This window comes from Somniosus microcephalus, chromosome 29, assembly GCF_052327205.1.
Source record: "Somniosus microcephalus isolate GS21.2 chromosome 29, FLI_Smic_1.0, whole genome shotgun sequence".
Lineage (NCBI taxonomy): Eukaryota > Metazoa > Chordata > Chondrichthyes > Squaliformes > Somniosidae > Somniosus > Somniosus microcephalus.
Window position 1 is genome coordinate 5,456,464 of NC_141015.1, and position 18,391 is coordinate 5,474,854.

The following is an 18,391-nucleotide window of genomic DNA, read 5'->3' on the forward strand; positions in this document are numbered from 1 at the left end:
ATGTCAGGCTTACCGGTCTGTAATTCCCCGTTTTCTCTCTACCACATTTTTTAAATAGTGGGGTTACATTAGCTACCCTCCAATCCATGGGAACTGTTCCAGAGCCTATAGAATTTTGGAAGATAACCAGCAATGCATCTACTATAAGCTGCGATAGGGTGACCTAAACTGTGTTAAATGGAGCCTGGTTGCGATGCCTCGATTCGTACTTCAATGAACTTACGAGGGAGGGCAGCGAGCCACACCACGATACAATCACACACAGAATCACAGAAACCCCACAGTGCAGATAGAGGCCAATTTGGCCCATCGAGCCTGCACCGACACATATCCCACCCGATCCCCGTAACCCCTACACCAACACATATCCCACCCTATCCCTGTAACCCCACGTATTTAATCCCCCTAACACTAAGGGTCAATTTATCATAGCCAATCAACCTAACCCACACATCTTTGGACTGTGGGAGGAAACTGGAGCACCCGGAGTAAACCCCATCATCGCCCTAATTTTAAAATGTTAGACGCTGTATTTACAGATCATTCGCCATAGGCCTTTGGAGCTTTAGTCAGGACGTGTAAAACACTTTGCAATCATTTTAGACTGAACGGAAACAAGATGTTCAGGTTATTTCTCTGCAGTTTAAAATAGTTACTGATGAATGGTTTTCCTTTTGCACCACTGGATGGCGGCCAGGAGATGGCACCAAACTCCAATACTTTGGAGAGTGCGGATTGTGTCCACACATCCAGAACGCCGGGAGCCTGGTGCTGCCCGGGAGCTGGCCAAGCACGGGGTGTCGGAAGGGACAATAGCAAATAAATTTCACAACGCACTCTAAAAGCACAAAACAAAGCAACGGCTCTTTTCAGAGGAAGTCGCAGCATTAATATAGTCGAATTATTCATTCTGGATATCGTCCTTTTATAGAATCACAGAACGATTCTGCACATTAGCAGGCCGAGAGGAGACTTGATTGATGTGTATATGAAGGGCCTACATAGAGTGGACAGGAAAGACCTATTTCCCTTAGCAGAAAGATCAATCACCAGGGGGTAAAGATTTAAAATAATTGGTAGAAGTAGAGGAGAGTTGAGCAGAACTTTTTTCACCCATAGGTTATTGGGGGTCTAGAACGTTTTGCCTGAAAGTGTGGTAGAGGCAGAAACCCTCATCATATTTAAAAACTATATGTTACGCACTTGAAGTGTCATAACCTGAAAAGCTAGGGACCAAGATCTGGAAAGTGGGATTCGGCAGCATAGATATTTATTGTGCTGAATCCTTCTGTACCGTAAATGTCTACGATTCTGTGAATAAAGATCATTCAGCCCATCGTGCCTATGTTGATTTAAAACATCCACACACCAAGATATAGAACTTGGAGTAAAATATAGAATTACACCGATCACAATGTAAATCAACTGTCTACCCTCGCTCCCAGGTCACTGCTCTCTCTGTGAGGTGGTGGGTGGATCTTAAAAGAGCCTTTGTGTTGTGTTTGGTGGAAAGGGTCGAGTTGTTCAGACGCCGAATCCATAGAGAGTGCAGCCCTGCCCTTTCAGAGCGTACACCACATCCATGGCAGTGACCGTCTTGCGCTTGGCGTGCTCAGTGTAGGTGACCGCATCCCTGATCACATTCTCCAGGAAAACCTTCAGCACCCGCGAGTATGCGAGTGGGGCTTTGTCCTCTACCTGTCATTCTCTGGTATGTTGGTGGTGTTTTTTTCCTGCACCTGTCAGTTTCTGATATATGATTGGGTTTTCTTCCTGGACCTGTCAGTTTCTGGTATATCAGTGGGGTTTTGTCCTGTACCTGTCAGTTTCTGTTATGTGAGTGTGGAAGTGCATTTGCCTGTCAGTTTCTGTTATGTGAGTGAGGTTTTCTCCTGTACCTGTCAGCTTCTGGGATGTGAGTGTGATTTTGCCCTGTATAGACTTTCTTGTCTATAATTGGTGTCACTACCTTGTCTGTAAGTGGTGTTTTGTTCTGTACCTGTCACTTTATAGAATGTCAGTTGGATTTTGTCCTGTTCCTGTTAGTTTCTGGTATGTAAGTGTGTTTTTTTCCTGTACCTGTCAGTTTCTGGTATGTGAGTGGTGTTTTGTCCCTTAGCTGTCAGCTTCTGGTATGTGAGAGGAATTTTATCCTGTACCTGTCAGCTTCTGGTATGTGAGTGGGGTTTTGTACTATAGCTGTCATTTTCTGATTTGTGAGTGGGGTTTTGTGCTGTACCAATCAGTTTTTGGTTTGTGAGTGGGTTTTGTGCTGCATCTCTCAGTTTCAGATATGTGTTTCGGTTTCTTTCCTGTACCTCTCAGTTTCTGAAATGTGCATGGAATTTTGTCCTGTAACTGTCTCATATCTGATATGTGAGTCGGATTAGCCCTGTACCTGTCAGTTTCTGGTATGTGAGTTGTTGTGTCCATCAGTAGTAAGACACAGACTGCAGAGGAATGGTAAAACCGGTGTTTACTCAACATGGCTCACTCTGGAACTGACTGTACAGATTACTACTCAGTGCTATATACAGGTGTGGTCACTGCCGGCACTACACTATACATGAGCTGTAAAAGATAGTTCCCCCCTTAAAGGTATATACATTACAATTCCTCCCCTTTTAGATTAACAGTACCATAACACTCATTTAACAATTAAATATCAAACTAATTACAAAGATGTGCGGGTTAGGTTGATTGGCTATGATAAATTGACCCTTAGTGTTAAGGGGATTAAATACGTGGGGTTACGGGGATAGGGTGGGATATGTGTTGGTGTAGGGGTTACGGGGATCGGGTGGGATATGTGTCGGTGCAGGCTCGATGGGCCGAAATGGCCTCTATCTGCACCGTGAGGTTTCTGTGATTCTGTGAATTTAACACTTTTAACATACAACGTTAGCTGAAAATAGTCCATTTATATATTCAGTCTTTGGGGAGGCTTCCTGATCCTTTCTGGATAGTGCCTTTCCCGAGTGTCTCGCTCTTGGTGCGGAGGAGATTCTGGCACCCTGTCGTCAGTTGGGTCATCAGCTTCCGATGCTACTCTTTCTGGGGTAGATGCGACCTGTACGTCGGGTTCCTCACCAGGTATGTATGGGCGAGGCATGGGGTTGATTGTTCCTGTGACTCTAGGATCTGATCAGCATGGCGTGTCACGATGTTCTCCCCAACATCCACTGTGTACATTAGTGGGCCCTGCCGTGTGCATATCGTTCCTGGCAGCCATTTTTCTGTTCGGTAGTCGCGGGCCAAGACTGGTTGCCCTACATTGAAGCTCCTTGTTGGCTTCTCATGGATGTGCTGGAATTGCTTACTCTCAACATCTCTTCGTACGTTTGGTCTGAGCAATTCCAGGCGAGATCTTAACCTTCGGTTAAAGAACATCATGGCCAGGGCCTGGTTGGTGACTGCATGTGTCGCATTCTGGTAGGCGAACAGGAAATTGTCCACCTTATGCTGCAGCGGAATGTTGTCATTGTACATAGCCTTTATTGCCTTCTTAAAGGTTTGTACGAACCTCTCAGCCAATCCATTTGTGGCTGGATGATACGGGGCGGATGTGTAATGCCTTACCCCATTCTTCTTCATAAACCTCCGGAATTCTTCGGACACAAACTGTGGTCCGTTATCAGAGCAAATCTGTTCTGGCAAGCCGTTCCTGGCAAAAATGGTCCGTAGGACTGCAATAGTTTTCTCCGTGGTGGTGGAGGACATTTAGATGACCTCAGTCCATTTCGAGTGCGCATCCACGGCTATTAAAAACATTGAGTCCATGAATGGAAAAGCAAAATCAATATGCACCCATTGCAATGGAGAGGAGGGCCACTCCCATGGGTGTAGAGGGGCATGTGGTGGTGCATTTTGGACCTTCTGGCATCCTGAGCAGCTCTTTGTTAGGTCCTCGATTTGTTGATCGATCCCCAGCCACCACACATAAGCCCTAGCAAGGCTTTTCATTTTCACCCCTCCCAGATGGCCTTCGTGAAGCTCATTGAGCACTCTCTCCCTTAACTTGGGTGGAATTACCACTCGGGATCCACACATCAAGTTCCCCCCGGCACACTGACAGCTGTTCTCTTCTGAATGAGAATGCTGGCAACAGTGAGTCGCCATGTGTTGGCCATCCCTTCACCGTCAAATCATATAACCGAGACAGTGTCGGATCATTTCGGGTCTCCTTTTCTATACGAGCGTTAGTTATCGGTAGGTATTCAACTATAGTCGAATGAAATATTTTGACAGGATCCACTGCTGGTGCTTCCTCCGCAGTAGGCAGTGGCAGGCGTGATAGCCCATCAGCATTTCTATGCTGTTTCGTGCCCTTATATTCAATCTCATAGTGGTGCGCCCCTAGAAAGAGTGACCATCTTTGTAGTTGTTGCGCAGTCATCACCGGAACGCCGTTCTTCAGATTAAAAATGGAGACAAGTGGCTGGTGGTCAGTCAGCAAGGTGAATTTCTCCCCGTGCAGATAGTGATTGAACTTTTTCACTCCCCACACTAGGCTGAGAACCTCCCTGTCAATCTGGGCATAGTTACGCTCGGCTGAGGTTAGTGATCGTGACGCAAAGGCTATTGGCCTCTCTGAGTCATCCGAGAATTTGTGCAACAGCACCGCTCCAATGCCGTAGGGTGATGCATCACACGCCAACTGAATTGGTAGTGCTGGGTTGAAATGGGCCAATACCTCTTTCGATGTGATTAGTGTTTTGCTCTTCTGGAAAGCTCGTTTACATTCGTCACTCCACTTCCATGGCACTCCAGTTTGCAGTAGGGTGTTCAGTGGGTGTAGTATTGTAGACAAAATTGGCAAGAACTTATGGTAGTAGTTTACCAGCCCGAGGAATGACCTCAGTTGTGACACGTTTTCTGGTGCTGGAGCCTTGACTACTGCCTCAATCTTTTCTGGGGACTTATGTAACCCCTCTTTATCGGTAACGTGGCCACAATACGAGGTCTGTTTTTTTAAAAACTCGCATTTGGGGCGGTTAGCTCGGAGCCCATATTCCTTCAATCTAGTGAGCACCTGCTCCAGGTTGGCGAGGTGATCACTGTCATTTTCGCCCGTGATCAGGATGTCGTCCAAATAACACTGGGTCCCTGGGATCCCTTGCAGGACTTGTTCCATTGCCTTTTGCCAAATAGCCGGAGCTGATGCTACCCCGAATACCAGCCGGTTGTGTTGGTAGAGACCTTTACGGGTGTTGATTGTGAGGTATTTTTTTGATGCTTCTTCTACCTCCATTTGCAGATACGCCTGGGCCAGATCAATCTTAGTGAAGCGTTTCCCTCCAGATAGCGAGGCGAAAATATCTTCAATCTGCGGAAGTGGATATTGCACGGTGTGAAGGACTGGGTTCACTGTTACCTTAAAGTCCCCACAGATGCGAACCTTCCTTGGTTCCCCAGGCGTGCTGCTCAACGACTTTTCCATCACAGGGACGATGGGTGTAGCCCACTCGCTCCAGTCTACCTTGGACAGTACTCCTGAACGTTCCAAACTCTCCAGCTCTGCTTTGACGGCTGGGCGGATCGCATAAGTTACCGGTCTGGCCTTAAAAAAATTTGGGCTTGCGTTTTCTTCGACTTTAATTGTTGCTGTCATGCCTTTTAGTGTTCCGAGTCCTTGCTGGAACACTTCTTGTGCATCGGTTAGGATCTTTGACAGTCGCCCAGGTGTGATGTCGTCATCCTTTTTGGCAGCCACAGTCAGTGCTTTTATGGAATGCCAATCCAGCTGTATTTTCCGGATCCATTCATGTCCCAGTAATGGTGGTCCTCCATCTTGCAATACATACAGGTCTAGTTTTGCTGTTTCCTTACCGTTATATATAATGGTCACCCTTATTTTTCCTTTGGGGTAGACTTTTTGCCCCATGTGCGTCTTCAAAATAATTTTTGTGTCTCTCAAGGGTATGTGTGAGAATTGCCGCTCATAGTCCCGTCAGTTTATGACTGTTAGTGCTGATCCTGTGTCCAATTCCATTTATACCTGGACTCCTGCTATCTTGAGAGTGACTCAAATGGTTCAGTGATCATCCGTTTTGATCACATTATGTAGTTTCAGACAAGTCAGCTCCCTGTTTTCGGAGTCAGTATCACTCTTTTGTTCATCTGAACTTTTCTCCGTCACCTTATGTACCTTCTTGTACTTTTCTATTGGAGATTTCTTATTGCTGGTTTTCTTTCCCGAACTGCAGACTCGTGCTATGTGACCTACTTTTCCACACTGTCTGCGCATTTTGTCTTTGAACCAGCAATCATCGTGGTCGTGTGTTGTTCTGCCGCAGCGATAGCACTTCTCTGTTCTGTATGACATTTCGTTTGTGCCATATTCTTGCGGTCTCTGTTGTATCTCTGCAGCGCCCCGTGCTGCTGCTTCATATGATACTGCAATGCAGAAAGCCTTGTCCACCGTAAGGTCCTTTTCAGATAAAAGCCGTTTCTGGGTTCCTTCACTTTGAAGCCCACACACAAACTTGTCCCTTAAGGTATCTGCCAGTCCCGTTCCAAACTGGCAGTGTTTCGATAGTTTGCGCAGTTCTGTTAAATATTCAGCATTGCTTTCATCCTTATGCTGGTTCCGTTTGTGAAACTTGAATCTTTCTGCTATCAGCAGCGGTGTGGGGTTTAAATGTTCCTGTAGTATCGTCACTATGTCTCCAAAACTCTTTTCCACTGGCTTCGCTGGGGTTACTAGATTTCGTAATAAGCCATACGTCTTTGCACCCATTAAATTTAACAACACCGGCGCTTTCTTCTCATCTGACACCTCATTTGCCTTGCAGTATACCTCTATTCGTTCGACATATGTAGTCCAATCTTCGACTTCATTGACAAATGCGGTGATACTGCCACTCTTCGGAATTTTGGGTGTGGTTTACAATGGCTTAAAATGGCATCTCCCGCACTTTCCTTCCTCCCCCGCTGCTGCCAACGCCGCTCTCGGCGGTCCTCATGGCAATGGCGGCACCCTGTAGGTTTCACGCGCTTCTCCTGCGTTGCTGCCAACGCCGCTCTCGGCGGTCCTCGTGGCAATGGCAGTGCCTCGCGGGTTTCTGCGCATCTCGCTCCCTCTCCCGTCGACGCTGCTCGGCCCTTTGCTGTGCCGCTCGGTTGGGCTCTAGCCCGCCACTGTCTGGGAAGGGTCTGCGCACTACCTGTTGCCGTTTCACTGGAACACCGCGACTGGAAAGCCAAGCCTGGCTCTCAACAGCCTCCCCCGCAATTCTTGTGTCTCTGCTGGATGACTGGGCGGTTGCCCGTGGTCGACGCCCGCGTCTCTGGCCTTGACCTCCAATCTACTGGTCTCCAGGAACGAATCCCTGGGAGGTGATGCAGAGTTGCAGGTAGGATCGAATTTGCCTCATCACCAATGTTGTGTCCCTCAGTACTAAGACACAGACTGCAGGAGAACGGTACAACTGGTGTTTACTCAACGTGGCTCACTCTGGAACTGACTATACAGATTTCTACTCAGTGCTATATACAGGTGTGGTCACTGCCGGTACTACAGTATACATGAGCTGTAAAAAGTAGTTCCCCCCTTAAAGGTATATACATTACATGAGTGGGGTTCTGTCCTGTACCTGTCAGTTTCTGGTACGTGAGCGGGTTTTTGTCCAGTAACTGTCTGTTTCTTAATGTTTGTGTTCTTTTTTTCCTGTAGCTGTCAGATTCTGGTACCTGAATGGGGTTTTGTTCTGTACCTATCAGTACCTGGTAAGTGAATGGGGCTTTATCCTGTACCTGGCAGTTTGTTTATGTTGGTGTTCATTTTTCCTGTAGCTGTCAGATTCTGATACGTGAGTGGGATTTTGTCCTTTACTTGTCAGTTTCTGATTTGTGATTTGGATTTTGTCCTGTACCTGTCTGTTTCTGGTATGTTAGTGGGCTTTTGTCCTGTAACTGTCAGTTTCTGGTATGTGAGAGTGGATATATCATGTACCTGTCAATTTCTGGTATGTGAGTGGGGTTGTTTCCTGTACCTATCAGTTCCAGGTATGTGAGTGGGGCTTTGTTCTGTACCTGTCATTTTCTGCTATTTTAGTGGTGTTTTTTCCAGTACCTGTCAGTTTCTGGTATGTGAATGGTTTTTTTTCCTGAACCTGTCAGTTTCTGGTATGTGAGTGTGGATATCCATTTGCCTGTCAGCTTCTGGGATGTGAGTGGGGTTTTGTCCTATACCTGTCAGTTTCTGGTATGTGAGTGGGGTTTTGTCCTGTACCTGTCAGTTACTGTTACGTGAGTGGGGATGTTTCCTGTACCTATCAGTTCCAGGTATGTGAGTGGGGCTTTGTCCTGTACCTGACATTTTCTGGTATGTTCGTTGTGTTTTTTTCCTGTACCTGTCATTTTCTGATATGTGAATTAAATTTTTTCCCTTTACTGTCACTTTCTGGAACTTGAGTTGGATTTTGTCCTGTTCATAAGAACATAAGAATATAAGCAGTAGGAGCAGGAGTAGGCCATACGGCCCCTCGGGCCTGCTCCGCCATTCAATAGGATCATGGCTGATCCGAACCTAGACTCATGTCCACTTCCCTGCCCACTCCCCGTAACCCCTAATTCCCTTATCAGCTAGGAAACTGTCTATCTCCGTTTTAAATTTATTTAATGTCGCAGCTTCCACAGCTCTCTGAGGTAGCAAATTCCATAGATTTACTGCCCTCTGAGTGAAGAAGTTTCTCCTCATCTCAGTTTTGAAACGGCAGCCCATTATTCTAAGATTATGCCCCCTAGTTCTAGTCTCACCCATCAGTGGAAACATCTTCCCCGCATCCACCCGATCAAGCCCCCTCACAATCTTATATGTTTCGATAAGATCGCCTCTCATTCTTCTGAATTCCAATGAGTAGAGGCCCAACCTACTCAACCTTTCCTCATAAGTCAACCCCCTCATCTCCGGAATCAACCGAGTGAACCTTCTCTGAACTGCCTCGAGAGCAAGTATATCTTTTCTTAAATATGGAAACCAAAACTGTATGCAGTATTCCAGGTGTGGCCTCACCAGTACCCTGTATAACTGAAGCAAGACTTCCCTGTTTTTATACTCCATCCCCCTTGCAATAAAAGCCAAGATTCCATTGGCCTTCCTGATCACCTGCTGTACCTGCATACTAACCTTCTGTGTTTCATGCACCAGGACCCCCAGATCCCTTTGTACTGTAGCACTTTGCAGTTTCTTTCCATTTAGATAATAACTTGCTCTTTGATTTTTTCTGCCAAAGTGCATAACCACACACTTTCCAACATTATATTCCATCTGCCAAATTTCTGCCCACTCACTTAGGCTGTCTATGTCCCTTTGCAGGTTTTTTATGTCCTCCTCACTCACTGCTTTCCCTCGCATCTTTGTTTCGTCAGCAAACTTGGATAAGTTGCATTTGGTCCCCTCCTCCAAATCATTAATATAGATTGTAAAGAGTTGGGGTCCCAGAACTGACCCCTGTGGAACACCACTAGTTACTGATTGCCAACCCGAGAATGAACCATTTATCCCCGCTCTCTGTTTTCTGTTAGATAGCCAATCTTCCACCCATGCCAGTATATTACCCCCAATCCCGTGATTTTATACCTTGTGCAGTAATCTTTTGTGGCACCTTGTCAAATGCCTTTTGGAAGTCCAAATACACCACATCCACTGGTTCCCCTTTATCCACCCTATTTGTTACGTCCTCAAAGAATTCGAGCAAATTTGTCAAACATGACTTCCCCTTCATAAAACCATGCTGACTCTGTCCGATTAAATTATGCTTATCCAAATGTCCTGTTAATGCTTCCTTTCTGATAGTTTCTGGTAAGTAAGTGTGTTTTTTTCCCTGTACCTGTCAGTTTCTGGTATGTGAGTGGTGTTTTTTCCTTTACCTCTCAGCTTCAGGTATGTGAGAGGAATGTTATCCTGTACCTGTCAGCTTCTGTCATGTGAGTGGGGTTTTGTACTATAGCTGTCATTTTCTCATCTGTGAGTGGGGTTTTGTCCTGTACCTCTCAGCTTCAGGTATGTGAGAGGAATTTTACCCTGTACCTGTCAGCTTCTGTCATGTGAGTGGGGTTTTGTGCTATAGCTGTCATTTTCTGATCTGTGAGTGCGGTTTTGTCCTGTACGTGTCAGTTTCTGTTATGTGAGTGTGGATATGCATTTGCCTGTCAGTTTCAGTTATGTGAATTAGGTTTTTTCCTGCTCCTGTCAGTTTCTGGTATATGAATTGGATTTTCTCATGTACCTGTCAGTTTCTGGTATGTGAGTGTGTTTATATCCTATACCTATCAGTTTCGGTTATGCGAGTGGGATTATATCCTGTACCTCTCAGTTTCTGACATGTGAGTCTGTCTTTGTCCGGTAAATGTCAGTATCTGATATGTGACTCGGGTTTTGTCCTGTACCGGTCTTTCAGGTTTGAGAGTGGGGTTTTGTACTGTGCCAGTCAGTTTCAGGTTTGTGAGTGGGTTTTGTGCTGTATCTCTCAGTTTCTGATATGTGAGTGTGATTGTTGTCCTGTGCCTCTCAGTTTCTACAATGTGTGTGGGATTCTGTCCTGTACCTGTCAGTATCTGATATGTGTGTCTGAATTGTCCCTGTACCTGTCAGTTTCTGGTATGTGAGTGGGTTTTTGTCCTGTACCTGTCAGTTTCTGGTATGTGAGTGGGTTTTGTCCTGTACCTGTCAGCTTCTGGTACGTGAGTGGGGTTTTGTCCTGTATATGCAACTTCTGATATGCGAGTGTGGTTTTGTCCTGTACCTGCCAGATTTTGAAATGTGAGGGAGGATTTGTCCTGTAAATATCAGTTTCTGATATATGATTGTGGTTTTGTTCTGTATCTGACAGTTTCTGATATGTGGGTGAGATTTAGTAATGTAGCTGCCATTATCTTGTATCTGAGTGGGATTTTGTACTGTACCTGTCCATTTCTGATATGTGAGTGGGGTTTTATCCTGTACCAGTCAGTTTCTGGTATGTGCATGGGTTTTTGTCCAGTACCTGTCAGTTTCTGGTATGTGAGTGAATTTTCCACTGCACCTGTCAGTTTTTGTTTTGTGAGGGGGATTTTGTCCTGTACCTGTCAGTTTTTGTTATGTTAGGGGGATTTTGTCCTGTGTCTGTCAGTTTCTGGTATGTGCATGGGTTTTTGACCAGTACCTGTCAGTTTCTGGTATGTGAGTGGAATTTTGTCCTGTACCCGTCAGCTTCTCATTGGGTGTTTTCTGTACCCGTCTGTATCTGCTATGTGAGCTTCAGTTTCTGTCTATCTGTCTGTGCCTAGTATGGGAGTGTGGATTTTACTCAGTAACTGTCTATCTCTGGTAGTTGAGTGTAGGTCTTCATCTGTATCTGTCAGTCAATCTCAGTTACAGTAAGTGATTGTGATTCAATCTCAATCTGTCATTCTGTGAGTGATAATGTACTTTCTGTGTGTGAGAAGGAGCTGCCTGCACTGCTCCTCCTGTTCCGTGTGGAGGAAAGATCACATTTATTCTGGCTCAGTGAAGTATTTTGCTCTGAGAATTATAATATGAGAACAGAATTAGTTATACAATATGGACAGTTGTGGGTAGAATATAAAAATAAATTAATAATTAATGTGTTTGTTTATAATAACAAAGTAAATATCTGGGGAGAGGAAACTGCGATACAAATTGTGTCGTGGTCTGATTTCACTGCAATACAGCAGGTCCCAGATTCTCCACAGCAGGTGTGTAGGACGGTTCTATAGTAAGTTATCAGCATCCAGACACAAACCAACCCCAGCATTGGACCATGAATGGGACGACCCTATTGCCACTGTCCAGGTTTATATCTCCCAGTCCCATTGGACTACCTATCAAATTCTGCAAGGCTTCCTGGAATATAACCACAGGTACCTGGTCTGTACAAGCAATTGTTTCAGTCTATGGACAGAAAACAGCGAGTTGTGGTAAATGGCTGTTATTCAGAGAGAAGGATGGTAGACAGTATTGTTCACCAACTGTCAGTGCTGGGGCCACTGCATTCTTTATTATATTTATAATAAATGACCTGGAAATTGGAATACAAAGTAAAATTTCTAAATTTCCAATTCACACCTCATTTGGTGGTGTGCCATAGAGTGAGGATGATACCAATCGACTGCAAGAGGACATAGAAAGATTGGCAGAATTGACAGACAAGTGGCAGATGGAATTTAAACAGAGAAGAGTGAGGTGATGCATTTTGGCAGAGGAAACAGGGAGAGGCAATAGACACGTATTGGCACAATTGTAAAAAATGTGCAGGGACAGAGGGATCTGGGAGTTAATGGGCATAGGTCCCTGAAGGTGGCAGGACATATTGAGATAGTGGTTAGCAAAGGATATGGGATCTTGGGATTCATAAATAGAGGTATTGAACACAAATGTAGAGAAGTTATGCTGAATCATTATAAAGCGCTGGTTAGGGCACAACTGGAGAATTGCGTCCAGTTCTGGTCAGCACACGTTAGGAAGGATGTGAAGGCCCTTGAGAGGGTGCAGAGGAGCTTTATCAAAAAGTTCTGCGGTTTGGGGATCTTAGCAACAAGCAAATGTTGGAGATGCTGGATTTTTTTCATTAGAGCAAAGGAGGTTGAGGGGTGATTTGACAGAGGTGTACAAGATTATGACAGGTTTGGATCGGCTAGATGGGGAAAGGCTGTTCCCACTAGTTGATGGTACCAGGACTAGGGGACACAGATTTGAGGTTTTGGGCAAGGGATGGGGTGGGGGGGGGCGAGTGTTGAGGACCTGGAACTCGCTGCCGACGGAAGTGGTGGAGCAGACACACTCAATGTTTTCAAGGGGAGACTGGATAGGCACTTGAGGGAAATAAACTTGCAGGGCTACGGGTTAGAGCGGGGGAATGGGACTGACTGGATTGCTCTGCAGAGAGATGGCACAGACTCGATGGGCCGAATGGCTTCCTTCTGTGCCGTTATGACTCTATGATTATGGCTCTATCATTCCATTGAAACCGAGTTGAGGGCCTGTGTAATTAACAGAATGTCTCAGAGCACGGATCCTGATGTACCTGATGTAGCGACTATGTATCTCCCAATCACCAGCAACACGGTTTTGGAGAATTCAACGCACCGAAACACAATCACCGATTTTTGAAATGTGTTCTTTCACACTTCTCACCTGGTGCCTGCAATAGTTGCACTTTGTGAAAATCCTCACATCCTCACACTCAGGCTCCGATCCAATGTTCACTGTTTAACAACAGACACCGTGTGACTGGATCTGAATCATGAATATCCACTCCTGCTTTGGGGGAAGAAAGCAGCAATGATTTGAAAGTGCGAGGTGATTGACTTTCTATGTTACCTTACACTGTACAAACACAGCCCGAGAATGGCCTCTCCCTTCCCCCACTCACTCCACGTTCCGGAGCGAGTTGCTGCTCCACGCTGTCTCGTACAAAATGTCCCCGACTGCCGCTGAACATACCCCGACTCAAAGCCCATCTGCGGACACAGTCCCAATGCGATGTGTTGCTGTGAGGAGGCTGCTGTTTGCTCCCTTACTCGGGCCCGTGATATTTCCGCTCCCTGATGTGTTCAGCGATCATCAGCCGAGCACAGAGGAAACGGCCCCCGCTGGCAGAGCTGGGGGAGGAGAGCTCGCATGGGCCCTTCCTGTCGCTTTAAACACTGTGCGGGGAGAGGGGGAGGAGCAGGCAAGTGTTTATCACGCATGCTCAGACCTGTCTTCCTGACACAAATTAAATATAGCAATAACAACAACAACATGAATATATATAGCGCCTTAAACGGAATAAATCGTCCCAATGAGCTTCTCATGAGCCTTATCATAGAAACATTGACATCGAGACTGATAAGGAGATATTAGGAGAGGAGAACGCGACTCTGGACACACGTCAGTTGCTGCCGGTGAGTGTGAGAGCGACTCGAATCCTGTCCCTTAAGCAATTTGTTTCCCCAATACTGTATGGAACAGTGGAGAGGAACAGGCTCTGTCAATCTCTGACACTGAACTGCTGGTGAGTGGGGAGTTTAATCAGTCTCTGCCTGTCTCCGCTGGGTGAGTCGCCGACAGATACGAGACAAGATCCCGGGCCTGTGTGACTGTCACGCCCTGTGTCTGTCTCTGTGCCTTGTGTACAGGATCAATCCCCAGTCCCACTATCCCCCTGCCCTGCCTGTTATATCTGGAACGATGCTGAACCTCTCAATTTTCGGTCTATTGAAACCGAGTTTAAGGCATGTGCGGTGAACAGAACGTCTCACTATTTCTGTGAATAATACTGTAAACTAAAAGTAGGCTAGGATCCACACAGCCAAAGTGTGACACGTTCCTGCCCCTAAATCTAGGTAACAGAGAGTGCGTGGGCCGCCTGGCTCAGAGTAGGAACATTCAGACTGATACAGTCTCTCTCTCTCTCTCCCTCTCTGGTTGCTGTCTCTGGGTGTTGAGAATGGAATTCATCGGACACCAGTTCCTCAGTTCTGTTCCTCAGTTTCGGAGAGAGAGATAGACAGAGGCTAGATGGTTGGTGAGATCATAAATCAAATATATTCCTGCTGCGAACAATTTAATACCTTCAATCCAGATTCGGATGAACACAGCCAGAGCTGTGATTGGCTCCTGCCCCTGAATCTGGGGAACAGACACTGTGAGGAGCGCCGGCCTCAGAGTGTTTAACACTGACTGAGCTGGGAAACTCCAACTAATCCCGAGAATCGGCAGCACAGGCCGAGCGGAGAGGATAACCTGTCCTGTGAACTGTAAATCTGGGTACAGATTGTGCTGTGAATGAGCAGAGTGAACACTGTGTCAGCGAAAGTGTGTTAAATGGGCGGGCGGGTTAGACTAATGTCACTGTGTTTGTGTGTCCGCACTCATCGCCGGATTTCAGAGACCCTCTGGTGTAAAATTCAAAGATTTCCCTGTCATAGGATCGCCCTGCTCGCCTGCTCAGCCCTGAAGTGGGAATTAAACATGAAGTTTTAGTTGATTTCAAATTTCAGTCAAAAAACAGAGAACATGTCGGCGATCGGGTGAGAGAGCGCGGTCAGTGCAGCAATGAAACGGCTTTAAATTGAAATTGCTGTCTTGAATTCTGATGAAACTTTTTCGACAGCAAACACCCCGGTCTTCGAGACAGAAAGAGGCCAGTCTGGGAATCAGGAGTGCCCGAGTTTAATTGGAATCGGAGAGTTATTAGGAGAGAGAAACACAGAGAGGCTGGAGGGGCCGGGAGCTGACAGCAGGATGTCTCCGCCCCGTCCGCTCGCTGCCTTTAAGTTGCTCTGTGCCGCCGCCTCTCGTTTCATTTCTCACCCAGCTTTGACTGTCAGAGAGATTTTCGACAGAGTCGCGGACATGACTGACACTGCAGTCGACGAAACGGCTCCTCCTGCCGCCGCCGCTCAAACCAAGTCTCCCAGCAAGAAGAAGAAGGCGGCTCCCCGCTCCAAACCAGCCGGTCCCACGTTGGGCGAGCAGATCCTCAAGGTTGTGGCGAGTGGCAGCGATCGCAAGGGGATATCGCTGGCCGCGATAAAGAAGGCTCTGGCTGCCAACGGCGTCGATGTGCTGAAGTTAAGTTCCCAGATCAGGTTAAGTATCAAGAGGAAAGTGGAAAACGGCTCCCTGGAGCAGACAAAGGGCACGGGCGCCGCGGGTTCCTTCAGGCTCGCTAAGAAGGAATCGCAGCGGAAAGAGGGAAATAAGGTGAAGAAACCGGCAGCCAAGAAATCTCCAGCCAAGAAACCAGCAGCCAAGAAATCTCCAGCAAAGAAACCAGCAGCCAAGAAATCTCCAGCCAAGAAACCAGCAGCCAAGAAATCTCCAGCCAAGAAACCAGAAGCCAAGAAAACGATCATCAAGAAGGCATCAAAGTCAAAAAAGACAGCGATAGCGGCGTCTGGGAAAAAGGCTGCGGTGAAGAAGCCCAAGAGCCCCAAGAAAGCCACAGGCGGAAAAGTGAAGGCAGCCAAGAAGGTGGAAAAACCCAAGGCCAAGCCCAAATCAGCAAAGTCTCAGAAAGCAGCGAGCAAAAGAAAGTAAAAAGGACAACTTGTAAACATGTGAAACCAAAGGCTCTTTTCAGAGCCACCCACGTCTTTCCAAAAAGAGCTGATCGCGGAATCAAATGATCCATGTCCCGGGGCCGCGCTCAGATTCCCGATTGGAATCTATTCAAATGAACCCCGGCTCCCTGGTGACTCGCTGACATTCGCTGCACCCACCCCTCCCCCAGTGTCTGCAATAAAACACAGAGAATGGGATGTCCCGGGCCCGCCTCACTCTAACTGGGGGGGTGTTCGGCTCCAGGCTCAGTTCATGGTCATTTTCAGTTCACAGGTTCAGGGTGAGAGTCTGTGAGACGGAGACACTGGCAGAGATACCCCGCGTCACCACTCAAACCCCAACACATGAGATTCTCCAAATCACCTGGAATAAGGTGTTTGTAAACTGCTGAACCCGTCTGTGTGGGGAGAAGGAATAAGGTCTGAGATTGACATGGATCTCTTATGAAGAGAGACTGGGCAGATTGGGTTTGTTTTCCTTGGAGCAGAGGAGGCTGAGGGGGGACATGATTGAGGTGTACAAAATTATGAGGGGCATAGATAGGATGGATGCTGAGGAGCTTTTTCCCTTAGTAGAGGGGTCAATAACTAGGGGGCATAGATTCAAGGTAAAGGGCGGGAGGTTTAGAGGGGATTTGAGAAAGAACTTTTTCACCCAGAGTGTGGTTGGAGTCTGGAACTCACTGCCTGAAAGGGTTGTGGAGGCAGAAACCCTCACAACATTTAAGAAGCATTTGGATGAGCACTTGAAATGCCATAGCATACAAGGCTACGGGCCAAATGCTGGAATATGGGCTTAGATTAGACAGGGCTTGATGGCTGGCGCGGACACGATGGGCCGAAGGGCCTCTATCCGTGCTGTATTACTCTATGACTCTATGGAAGGAAATGGGTTGACTTGTGATAGAGGGAACTGTATATAGGCGGGAATATTACTGATTGTTAATGGTAACAGGACCTTATTTAAAAGATTCTGGTTTCAGGGAAGCCTTGAACATGAAGTCCAAGTCTGTAAGGGTTTGTGCGGAGCGCTGTGTTTCGGTTCTACTGTCGATAAACGGTTTGAATATGGCGATTGCAGAAAGCTGGAGGTGGAGCTGGAAGATCAGAGGCCGCTCTCTGCTCTGCCTGTCACTCTTGAAATTGTCTCCTCCCCTCCCGCTCTCTCGGTTTAATCTCTCACTCTGTCTCCTCCCCTCCCGGCCTCTCTCACTCTGCGCTTTCTCAGTCAGGTCGGAGCCGGCTGTATATAAGAGCAGCCAGAAGCAGTTTGTTTTTCATTCAGCAGAAAGTTTGACTGAACAATCAGCATGACTGGACGAGGTAAAGGAGGCAAAGGACAGGGCAAAGGCGGAGCCAAGCGGCACCGTAAAGTGCTCCGTGACAACATCCAGGGCATCACCAAACCATCCATCCGCCGCCTGGCTCGCCATGGCGGTGTCAAGCGGATCTTGGGTCTGATCTACGAGGAGACCCGTGGGGTGCTGAAGGTTTTCCTGGAGAATGTGATCAGGGATGCGGTGTATTTGGTCACCGCCTTTGTCCCTTCCGACACGGCGTGCTTGGCCAGCTCCCCGGGCAGCAGCAGGCGCACGGCGGTCTGGATCTCCCAGGAGCTGATGGTGCTGCGCTTGTTGTAATGGGCCAGGCGGGAAGCGTCACCTGCGATGCGCTTGAAAACATCGTTCACAAACGAGTTCATGATGCCCATGGCCTTGGAGGAGATGTCGGTGTCGGGGTGAACCTGCTTCATCACTTTGTAGATGTAGATGGAGTAACTCTCCTTCCTCGACTTTCTGCGCTTCTTGCCGCCCTTCGCTTCCCGTTTAGTGACAGTTTTCTTGGCGCCCTTCTTGGCCACTGGTTTCTTTTCGTGAACCATTCTCAAACTCGATTTCAACACAAATTGACGCAAACTCGCTCCGGGACCGGCTTAAATAAGCTGCCCCCACAGCCCTATGCTAATGAGCGATGGGTGAAGACAATGGTTGTGATTGGCTGGTGAAGAGCAATGTCAAATTCCATTGTTCTGCATCTCTCTGATTGGCTTCTTTATCCATCCAATCAGATTGAGTTTTTGTCACGAGCACGCCCCCTGCAGTCAGAAATGTAATTGCAAGAACATCTGCCCATTCACCATTTCCCAGACCATTATCCAGGGTCCCAAGCACACCTTCCGGACGAGACAGCAATTTAGATGTACTTCCTGCAACCAGTGCACTATATTCACGTCTTGTGGTGTGGTCTCCGCCACTTTAGTCCAGTACCTGCCAGTCTCTAGTACTGTGAGTGTGTGGAATGGAATAGTTCTGTATTATTCAGTCTCTGGTGATTTATG

General features: G+C 47.1%; 1 protein-coding gene across 1 annotated transcript; it reads left to right on the forward strand.

The window, feature by feature from the left end:
• The first annotated feature begins 15,343 nt into the window (after positions 1 to 15,343).
• On the forward strand, positions 15,344 to 16,056 carry LOC147098371 (histone H1.5-like). The gene has a single exon (XM_085970021.1). It carries the CDS (start codon positions 15,344 to 15,346, stop codon positions 16,028 to 16,030), a length of 687 nt encoding a protein of 228 aa, XP_085826147.1. The 3' UTR covers positions 16,031 to 16,056.
• Positions 16,057 to 18,391: the final 2,335 nt, after the last annotated feature.

Coding starts and splice junctions, on each gene's coding strand:
- LOC147098371 (XM_085970021.1), top strand. CDS start 15,344: ATGACTGACACTGCAGTCGACGAAACGGCTCCTCCTGCCGCCGCCGCT.